The sequence below is a fragment of the Penaeus monodon genome, chromosome 36 (genome assembly GCF_015228065.2).
Source record: "Penaeus monodon isolate SGIC_2016 chromosome 36, NSTDA_Pmon_1, whole genome shotgun sequence".
Taxonomy (NCBI): domain Eukaryota; kingdom Metazoa; phylum Arthropoda; class Malacostraca; order Decapoda; family Penaeidae; genus Penaeus; species Penaeus monodon.
This window is the reverse complement of record NC_051421.1, coordinates 34,045,607-34,057,465: the sequence shown is the minus strand read 5'-3', so window position 1 is coordinate 34,057,465 and position 11,859 is coordinate 34,045,607. Positions and strand designations below refer to the sequence as shown.

The 11,859-nt window shown below is 39.4% G+C and overlaps 1 protein-coding gene across 1 annotated transcript in view; it reads right to left on the bottom strand.

Annotated features, from left to right (window-relative positions):
* Positions 1–4,628, bottom strand: part of LOC119595638 (ovostatin-like) — a 15,575-nt gene extending 10,947 nt beyond the window's left edge. The window contains exons 1-4 of the mRNA XM_037944744.1: positions 4,619–4,628; positions 4,397–4,524; positions 2,903–2,986; positions 2,641–2,773 (exon numbers count right to left, since the gene is read on the bottom strand). Of these exons, the coding sequence (XP_037800672.1) occupies positions 2,641–2,773; positions 2,903–2,986; positions 4,397–4,524; positions 4,619–4,628 (355 nt within the window). The remainder of the gene's footprint in view (positions 1–2,640; positions 2,774–2,902; positions 2,987–4,396; positions 4,525–4,618) is intronic.
* Between the last annotated feature and the right edge of the window lie 7,231 nt (positions 4,629–11,859).

Sequence of the window (11,859 nt, the reverse complement as noted above, 5' to 3'; positions counted from 1 at the left end):
AAAAACAATGATAATAATAACAAAAATCATATCAACACTGATAACAGTAATAATAATAATAGCTCGGATGCGTGCAAATCCATTGTGCAAATCCAATATTGCAATTTTTTACGCATTCATTGATTACCTCGCAGTGTCTGGTTGCACCGCGGTGAGAACCGAGGACCGTTATTTCGTTATTGTTTACGATCTCACTCAGCTTCGGAATAACTTGAAAAAGAAAAGAAAAAGAAAAAGAAGAAAGAAAAAGAAAGAAAAGAAAGAAAAAACGTGACCGCTTCTAAAAATACACTACGACCGAGTGCTATTTTTTTCCGTGTCACGTTTTCTATAATGGTAAAGTGCAGTTGATATTGTTTTTTGAGAAGATATTATTGTTGGCATTATCAGTATGGTAGTTCAATTATATCATTATTATTATCGGAGGTTTTAAGACTACAAATGTTCATTAGCGAATGTACACACACACACACACACACACACACACACACACACACACACACACACACTCACACACACACTCACACACGCACACACTCACACGCACGCATACACACACACACGCACACACACACACACACACGCACACACTCACACGCACACACACACACACACACACACACACACATATATATGTATATATACATATATTCTCGCTCTCTCTCTCTCTCACACACACACGCATATATTTTGTTCTTCAATCCTTTTTCTTTCTCTTTCAATTTCCTTTCCTTTCCTAAAAATATATTTTTCTTTCTCTCTTTTGCTTTCTTTCTCTTTCTTCAAGCAATCACACACATTTACACATATTTACAAAACACCTTTATATTTTTGCAAACTTATTATTCGCCTTCACAAGGGCGTAGTCAGACACAGTGGCGGAAAGGCAACAACTTTTATAAAGCTGCCAATGTCATTATCATTGCTATTATCACCATTATCGTTATCAACATCCTCATCATCGTTAGCAAGCGTCATCATTAAGATCGTTTTTGTAATTACTGTTGTTAATATCTCTTTCTCACACAGACACATCTATATGTGTGTGCGTGTGTGTGTGAACAATGAATCCCCCCCCTCGCCCCTGAAAAAAAAAAAAAATTATAAGATACAACGAACAACGATATAAACACTGACCACTCACTCACTCACACACACACACACACACACACACACACACACACACACACACACACACACACACACACACACACACACACACACACAATGTCTACGGAACGGTTTGGTAAATAACATGTTAATCCTACTTTCAAGATATTCAGTCAGTATACTTCAATACAGGGTTGGCTAAATCTGGACGGTCCATGCGCTGATCTCTCTTCCGCGATTGAAGCTTTTCGATTCGAAATGTATCACGGGAATTCGAAGCTTCGGGGGTCGTTTGGGCGAATAAGACGTCTCGACATGCGTGCTTGCTTGCGCCGTGGTTGGGAATGGGTTTGTGATGGCTCGGGTTGGATTGGGTGTTCGTGTGTGCTTGTTTGCGTTGTGATTGGTGTTTGTGTCTGTTTATGTTGGATGGGTCGTTTGCGTTGTTTCAGTTGTGATGGGAGTAATTGTAGTTGTCTGCGTTGTGGTTGGGTGTAAAGGCCTTTTTTGTAGCATAACGAAACCTCTACCACTTTGATGCATTGTTTCATGTTGTATCACGGTCGCTACAAACACGATATCTCAGATTGTGCTGATACAAGTTTTGAGAAAAGGAGAAATTATAAATTTTTTTCTCAAATTTGTATGTCAGTATTGTATTTTATTTCATTTTGCATTAAAAAATTAAATAGAAAACATTAAAGTACTTAATATGCTGACATGATTATTAATGACCAGCAGGACACTGGAAGTTTCAAATAAAATGGAAAAAGCACCTGACTGTCAGTTTATACACACCACTCTTCGTTTCGAAAGGTTGTGGAAAGTTTAAATATATTTCTCAGATTCAGTCGAAACACCTTTTTTTCTATCATTATTATTACATGAATTGTTCTTCGCATGAAAAGTGGAAGTTTCATGATGTTTTCATCTTATGGCATCCACCGCGAGTGAGTTTTGTATTTGAACCAGACTGGATAATTCCAGTGATCACGGGCATTTCCTTGACTTATTAATTGAATTGTATCAAGAAATCAGACACTCAGCATTTTCTTTGATATTTTTGAGCCTGTAAAGTTATATCATAGAGGTACAGAATGATTTTGAAGGCATTCATCCGAAGTCAATATCACGTCATATGACTCAGACACGTTGGAAAATCTTACCATGTCGTTCCAGCGACCGTCAGGATTGAATTCAGTGTATCTGATGTACTGCTTAAAAGGCACGGAAACATTTTATACACGTTTATAAAAAAAATAAATGTTTTATTAAGAAACTTACAATGGGATTCATAATATATGAAAATAAAAGTCCCTATCTGAGACTGCGTGAAATATATCTGAAAAATATCCCGCTCTGATTGGCTGAACGCAGTGTATTAAACCGTATCAAGGTGAAGGCATACACTTTGATGCAAACCGAAAAGATGTTTCAACAGGTTCCAATAATGTACGCCTAAAGAGCAAACATGTATCAGATGTATCAAAGTGTTAGGGGTTTCTGAAATGTTACAAATAAGGCCTTTACTTTGTGAATGTGAATTCACATGTGAATGTTGATGTGACTTGGAGTTCATTTGTGGCAGTTGGTGTTGTAATTCTCGTGTGTGATTTTGTGATGATTGATTATTTGTGTTGTTCTGAGGCTTGTATATTCTGCACTGGAGTTAGTGTGTGATTGATGACACAATGGGTCTCCAGTGATTATACAAGTTGTGCATCAAAAGTGTGGCCTTTTAATTGTTTTGCTTGAAAAGCTTGACATGAAAAATAAATGCAACCTGTTTTGCCTTCCTGTGGATCCGGCGAAGGTATATGTGTCTCTGACTTTCTGCTTTCTCTACTTTGAACTTGCGTTTGGTTACTCTGTTGATCTGACAATGGGAAAGAAATATTCTGAAATGTTGCTGAAATTGATCATGATGACGGTGGGTGGAACTGGTCGCTCTGGAACATCACATGTTGTCACTCTGGAACCTTTTCAGCTTCCAAAGGGCAATAATGGGAATCGTAATGGTTCCTGGGCTCCCAAACCAGGTAAGAAGGAGAAAAGTCCTCCTCAATCCATTAAGGAAATCTTACCTGGTAAATATGAAAGTATTTCATATAGTAAGTACCTAGTAGTGAAAACCATTGATGGTGTATCAATCATGGATCTTGATATTTTTGAAGTACATCGCAAAATAGTTGAAGTGTGTTAACGTGATCCTCGCATCACCCCACAGCGAGATGGTAGTCTGATAGTTGAGGTTTCGTCACCAGACGAGAGTGACCGTCTGTGTGTGATATGCAACATTCCTGGGGCTCAAGTTTCACGTTCTCACAAAACACTCAATCAGTGTAAGGGTCTTTTCCCGAGGCCTGATGAGGTATTCTAAGGGGAAACTGCTAGATGAACATTAGAATTTTAATGTAGTGGCAGTAAAACGTTTTAAGAAGAAAGCTGATGGTTTGGAACAGTCGACACCAGCTCTCCTTCTATCTTTTGAAATGTTATTCCTTCCAGAAACAGTTAAGCTGGCATGGTACCACCTCAAGGTAAAGTCATATGTGCCCAACCCTTTGCGGTGCTTCCACTGCCAGGGTTATGGGCATGGAACCAACTCTTGCCGTTTTAAAGAAAATGGAGAACCAAGAGTGTGTATAAAGTGTGGTATAACAGGTCATCAAGGAGATGACAACTGTCCAGGCCCAATAAGCTGTTACCACTGCAAAGAAGCTCATGAAGCTTCTTCAAAGCAATATAAGAGGTACCAACTTGAAAATCAAGTATTAGTAATGAGGAGCGAGGAGAAAGTTAGTTTTCTAGAAAAGCGACGTGTATGTGTGCTGTCTGCACAACCAGGTAAATCTTTTGCTTCGGTTCTAGCCCATCCTCCTTCCCGCCAACCCTTGTCCTCCAGTGCTTCATACACCACACACTTTGCCACTACTTTTAAACATCAATCCTCATTTACTGAAAATGCCTCTAGTAAGCTGTTCCACAAGAAACAGAGTAGGAGTGAGGGGTCTATTGAGGCGACTCCTCCTAAAGTAAGGTCTTTGGAGCCATCAGTCAAGGCACTAGAGGCCTAAACAGTGACAGCTCCAGCTGCCACCACATCCGCTACTAGGCAGAATGCCCCTGAAGCAAAGGCTCAGGTCCTTCCTTTGCCCAGGTAAAGAAAACCTGAGCCTGTCCAAAGGAAGCCTGTGGAAACTAGTTCCACAGGTAAACAACCCCTTAAAAGATTCTCCCACGATCCTGGAAAGGAACAGCCTAAAGGTGTGGGGCAAACCTTGACCACAGGTGCTGCCAAACAGGTAGTTTGAAGAGCTGGATACCCTAATCCTGTGGAACTGTCAGGGAATTCATGCAAAATGGGAAGAACTGTAACATCTGATAACTTAATGTAACCCAGTTTGTGTATGCCTACAAGAGATTATGACCAGGGAAAATCGTCCGATTTCCCCAAGAGGATTCCAAGTTCAAGCCCATTATGGGACATCCCTTCCAGGCCATCTACCTGCTGACATCACTGCAGGTAAGGCACGACCTTACACTGTTGCTTCTATCTACCTTCCTCCACATAATCTTAACATAGATGAATTGGGAGATTTACTTGGGCAGTTGCCACATCCATTTCTATTCTTGGGAGATTTCAATGGTCGGCATCACTTCTGGGGAGACCCTCCAGGAAGGGCCTTGGAGTCCTTGTGTAGTGATCAACTTAATTACTTTAATTACCCTTGTTAATTAGGTCATTAGTAGCTGCCACCACCTGGTTAGTACATCCAGGAACAATACATGTATCGAAAGGAGGAGACGTCTAGAAGAGTGTAAAAAGATAAAAGGGAAAGCGTGCGTGTGAGAAAAGGACCTAATTCACAAGGGTTTCCGTCTGGTAAGCGTGGTTAACTCCGAGGGGAGTGCGTGTCAGCCTGAAGGGCTGATAGAAGAAAGTCGATTGCTTGCCACAGGTAGCCAAGTATGGTATCATGTCTCTTAATAAAAGGGTTTAAGTAAAAAGAGGAATTTCATACGCAAAGCTTACACATTTATTGTTAATAAAAACATTAAAAGTAATACACTTAAAATTACACCAGGAAGAAAACATTAAAATTCTAACACAGGGGAAACCCCCCCAAAAAATAATTGAAAAAGTACAAAAACGAAGATAAACCCCCAAAAAAATTCTAAAAAACGGCTGAGCACTCTGTTCAATATAATAAAAAAATTTAAAAAAAAATAAATAAAAACTCATCTTAACCGCCATAAACAATACCTTGTCCTTACACCGCATCGGCGTATATAAAAATACTGCTCGTTCCCCGAGCTATATATACACGATCCCCAGCAAGGATCCCATTAATGGGCCAGTAACTGGCCCGGGAACGAACAACTGTTTCCCCCCCTCCCTAGATGGCGTAACAGGCCCTCAGGTAGTAAAAGACTTGCGTACTGATAACTCAAATATTAAAAATCCCTTACACCCAATAAAAGAAAGTGTAAAAAAAAACGAAAATAAAAATTATAAAAAGTTTACGTCTCCACGTGGGTCGGCGTGGGTATCTTGTCAGAATTCCAGGGGGAAACTTGTATTTCCGGCTGGGATGGTCTGGGGTCACTACACTTGTTCTTAAGAGTAGATGTAGTTTTATTAAACAGTGACAATCCCAAATTCAAACTGGGACAATCTCCAATATAGACCTGTCAGTTGGTTCACCTGATTCACAGATGATTTTCACTTGGCAGGTCATGGAAGACTTACATGGAAGCGACCACTTTCCAATACTTTCGGAGGAGGTGAATGGTATTCCAGCCAATGGAGTGCAGAGATGGCGACAGGAACAAGCAGACTGGAATCTTTTTAGATCAACTGCAGTATTGCAAGGATCTGTAAATAATTTCCAGTGTGTTCAAGATGTTGTTAATCACTTCACATCACGAATTCACCTTGCAACAGAAACATCCATTCCCAAAAGTAGCGGGCAGTACCGTCGACCTCCGGTACCATGGTGGTCTGATGAATGCCAACAAGCTGTCAGAGCAAGAAATGCTGCATTAAGGTAGTTGAGCTGACACTCCAGTAATGTAACCTTGATCCATTACAAAAAGACTTGAGTCAAGGCCAGGTGAGTGCTAAAGGAGGCTAAATAGACGTTGTGGAGACAGTATGTCTCCTCGATTAACTCTGGGACACCCTTAGCATGGATATGGGACAAGGTGCGTAAGATCGATGGAAAGTGCACATCCATGTCACCACCTGCTTTGAAGAAAGATGGCTTAATCATTACAGACCAAAAAATATGTTGCAAATGAGCTAACTAAATCCATGGCAGAGATCTCCTCTGGAGCATCTTACACTGCCCGATTCTCCACTCTTCGGGCTGAACAGGAACGAAACCCAGTGTCGTTCTTCAGCAGGACTGCAGCAGAACTTCCATACAACTTGCCATTTTTGCGCAAGGAGATGGACTCTGCTTTGCAGCTCTGCCATAAGACTGCCCCATAACAAATGATATCTCACTTAACAGAGAGCTCCCAGAAGTTCCTGTTAGACCTTTTCAATAGGATCTATAGGGAGGGCACAGTGCCATCCACATGGAGAGAAGCTATTATCATTCCTGTTTCTAAACCTGGCAAGGATGCTTCCACACCAGGAAATTCCGGACCAATTTCTCTCACCAGCTACATCTGCAAGCTGATGGAAAAAATGATAAACTAAAGGTTGACATGGCTGCTAGAAAAGGAAAACATGCTGACCCCATATCAATATGGGTTTAGAAAATTGGGATCGACCACAGATGCACTTGTGAGGATGGAAACTGCTATACAGAATTCCTTCGCACAGCGACGTCACATGTTAGCAGTCTTCTTTGACCTTGAAAAGGCTTACGATGCTAATTGAAAGCATGGCATACTCATGAAGGTGTATGACATTGGTTTAAGAGGAGCATTACCTACCTTCATACAAAGCTTCCTTACTAACAGGAAGTTTAGAGTTCGGGTGGGAAACAGTTTCTCTAACCTGGAAGATCAGCTGGAAGGGTCCCACAAGGGAGTGTCTTAAGTGTGACCCTGTTTGCTATTGCTATAAACGACATCGTAAATTTTTTTTCAGTGGTGTCGCATGTAATCTATATGTGGATGACTTTACAATGTACTGCTCAGGAGGAAGTTTACAGGATATGCAAGGACATATGTAGACTGCAATAAATCAGGTTGTACAGTGGGCAACACACCATGGGTTCAAATTTTCTCCAAGCAAGACCATGGCTATACATTTCCACAAATGATCGAACCCACTGCAATTTGTCCAAGAGGTGAAGTACTTGGGTCTAATTTTTGACTCAAGGCTTACATGGGTGCCTCACATCAAACAGTCAAAAGTGGGGTGCAGATCACACAACACTTCTGTGGCTTTACCGAGCACTTATTCATAGTAAGCTTGACTATGGATGTGAGGCTTATTCATCTGCAACTCCCACTGTTCTCCGGATGTTGGACTCTCAGAATCTGTACTGGGGCTTTCAGGTCTTCACCTGTGGAGGCCCTGTATGCTGAGACTGGAGAACCACCTCTTTCATTACACCAGGTCTACATCAACCTGATTTACTACACGAAATTACAAAGGATTCTGGGATCTCCTACATCCAGATTAGTTTTCAACCGCCTTGAGGATAGCTGGTCTTATGGTAGGAGAATAAGGAATCTTGAGGAAGATCTTAATTTAAATATCACTAAGTTTCTGGCTGTTGGAATTCCCCATTTCCTCCCTTGAACTAATGAAGTTGAGCTGGATTTGGTCGGAATCGGGAAAGGGTAGAAATCCGAAGCAGAAGGCAGAGAGAGAATTCTTCAACACACTTTTAAGTACCAAGGATCAGATGCAATATATACAGATGGTTCGAAATCTAAAAATGTTGTGGGCTTTGCAGCAGTGAGCAGAAGGAAGACTGCATTTGGCAGTCTTTCTCTAGCATCCTCGATCTTCACTGCAGAATTACATGCCATCCTTGCAGCAGTTAAGATGAGTAGAGATGTTACGAACCACTCTATAGTAATATATTGTAACTCTTGTAGTACCTTGCAAGCAATCAGGAGCTTAAACTCATCACATGAGGGAGGTTCAAGATTGGCTTGCACTGATGTCAACCCGTAAAAAGATAACTATATGCTGAGTGCCAGCGCATGTTGGTATCAGTGGGAATGAGATAGCTGATTGGAAGGCCAAGGCAGCTGCCACTCAGCCCTTTGATGCTCATTTTCCTCTCCCACACACCGACCTGAAACCCAGCATCAGGAGTTGTTTTTGCGATAAATGGAAGGAACAATGGAGGCATACTCTAGAAACAAACTGCGAGAGATTAGAGATGACCTTGGCAGTTGGGTGACCAGTATCCATCCCAACTGAAAAGTAGACGTTGTATCGGGTCTCATGGGCCGATGATGGCTAAAAGTGAAGCACTTTTTGAGGGATGCCAAGAACCATTAACGGTTGCACATGTAGTGGCAAGATGTACAACGTTCTCAAACCAAAGACGTATGTTCTTGTCTCCCTCATATACACTGAAAATATATTGGGGGAGGGTATTATTAGTTTCCCTAGAGAGACTAATATTTTCAATAAAATTTTATTATGCATAATGTTTATGCAATAGTTTTACACTTAGAGCATAATATTTATGCATTGATTTTTAATATATTTATTGATAGATTTTTAAAGTTTTAAATACTCTAATATTTCTATCTAACAAGGTATTCGCCGCTAATGACCTTAGCTGTTGACGCGGCAGATAATTTGAAATAATCAATCAATCAACTTGTGAGGGACGTTAAGGGAGGATAGGGGCATCCCACGCTTGGAGTTGTGTGACACTTTTATTGATAAATGATGCACAAAATGTGATTCAGAGGGATGTTGTAGCGGACAGCCTGAGGAAGGAGAGGAAACAAAATAAAACCTTACAGGAAGCTGTAGTGGAGAACAAAGCAAGTCATCAGTGGCTTAAAGATATCAAAATGCAACAACTCAGGTGTGTATCTTAGAATTTCGAGGATGAATATATTTAATGACGGTAAAATATGGCTCAAATACATAAAAGGTTACATGAAACAATACTCGGCTCTACACAAAGAAGCCTATTGTTTGGAAGTCTCACTTGCATCACAGCACACCCTTGACCCTCTATGTTGATAGTGACGTCGGTCGGGAAAGTCGGGAGCTTCTGGAGCTGCTGCAGGAGTTTGTTGTTTTCGTTGACGGTGAAGGAATGAGAGAGGTCCTGGGCAGTGACAGTGGCCACGACATCCAGGGTCCTTGGTGCGTGTTGGTCTCGTAGCTGGCCATAGCCTGCAGAGCCACGATTGTGTCCTGTAGAAAAAGAATGTTATTAGCTATTACTTACTACCCTTTGTTCCAACACAGGGATACAAGGAATGGCGTCGTGGGATTTATGTTTCGAAACGGCTGTTGGGCTAACCTGTGTGGTGAAGAACCCTCCAAGGGCCCATTTTCCTTGGTGGTGTCCACTTACCACTTTTTCTCGCGTTCAGGATGGTCTCTGCGGGATCCTGGTGCTCATGCGAGATGTGTGTGTGTGGTGTGTGTGTGTGTGTGTGTGTGTGTGTGTGTGTGTGTATCACACTTTTTGTTCTTTACATCAGTTTTTTCCTAATATTGTTTATATACATTGTTTATAGTATCTAGTATATATATACATATATACATACAATATATATCATACATATATATTAAATAATATTTTAATATATATATATATATATATATATATATATATATATTATATATATAATATTCATATATAGATATAAACGTAGAGAATATGACAAGTATACAGAGAGAGAGACAGAGAAAAGAGAAACCCGAGTAAGAAGAATCGAGAACAGACAAATTGTGATTGACGTTAGATATGAAGAAAACAAAACTCGCCACCCCAAACAAGAAATAATAATAATAATAATAATAATAATAATAATAATAATAATAATAATAATAATAATAATAAAAACATTCAATATAGAAATAGATAGGAAGTATAGATATGATTATGATAGTTAGGACATTCACTACCCTCCTGTCCTAAAGACCAACATAGCGCTCTTATATTTTTTCGTTTTACTTTTGAAAGTCGTTACCACTGAGACCTGTTTAATCTTGCGAAATCATTTTGTTGTTTTGGGACGTTCATTATCATTTTTTATTCGACGCTCCAAACTTACTTTATAGTGTTATAATTTCGAACACAGGTATCTTGATGTTAAGGCGTTGTGCATGAGTATTTTGTTCGATTCGTTCAATTTAAGTAATGGTAAGAATTTTATTATGACTACCTGGCTAAGCGCGACGGTATCCTCGAGTCACATAATTTTTTTTTTTTTTCAAAGTACTTGATAATAAGAGAGATATATTAAAGGTAGAGTCTCGTTTCATTTTTATTACTGCATCACTATATCTTTTTACGAGGCGAATGGTAAGGTTTTTTTTTGGAATGGTACAGATAGAAAAAGTCACGCACGTGTACACGTGCAAGTGTATGTAAATTGATAAATATACATACGTAACAGGAAGACAGGTAAATGCATAAATATGTATACACATACATATTCATACGTCCATACACCACACACACACACCCACACACACACATATATATATATATATATATATATATATATATATATGCATATATATATATATAATATATAATATATAGTAGTATATATATATATGTATATATGATATATAGATATATATATATTATATATATATATATATTATATATATGATATATATATATAATATATATATATATATATATATAGTATATATATATATATATATATATCATGACAGCAAGAGGAGAGACAAAGATAGAAAGAGAGCATTACACAGACAGAAATGAGTAGAGAAACAGCTTCACACAAGACAGATACTATAAATAGTGTATAAAGAAAAATAAGAGAATAAATAAATAAGGAAACTAATAAGGCAAACCACGTAATTCGTCTTAGAACACTTGCAGCAAGACTGATCTCTGAACATCCTGGCGTAAAGAAGCAAAACGAAGCAAAACAAGAAAGTAAAAGCAGATTTCGCATGTACAGTATATATTTTCCGCCTTTGTTATGGCACGACACAGCGTAGCAGGAAAAGAATAGGCATACTAAAATTTTCACCGTTATACACAATTACAAAGGCAAAATGAAATAACGTAAATTCATTAATTATAGAAAAAAAAATCACACAGATGTATCATTGTCATTTGTCTTCCGTATTCTCTCTTTTCTCATAAGTAAATTATTTTCATGTTTTAGATTTTTAAAATATCATAATTGAAATTTCGCATATCCAGCAAATGTACAGAAATTTACACCGTAACACTTTCGATAAACATTAGTGAATACGGCGTGTGTTTGTCTGCCGGTATGTACGCCTGCAGTTGTGTGCGTCTGCAGTTGTGTGCGTCTGCAGTTGTGTGCGTCTACCGGTGAGTCTGCCGGTGCGTGCGTCTGCCGGTGTGTGCGTCTGCAGTTGTGTACGTCTGCCGGTGTATGCGTGTCTGGGTTTGTCTGTATGACATTTGCTCTGGTTCCTCTTTCTTCTACTTATTTCCATCATTTTCCCCATACACTTTTTTTCTTCTCCTCCTTCTCTTCATCCTCTAGCCCCCCCCCCCTTTCCTTTATCAAGCAGGAAACGAATCGGACAATTTCAGTAACGTTTCGTTTGCTAAAATTTTC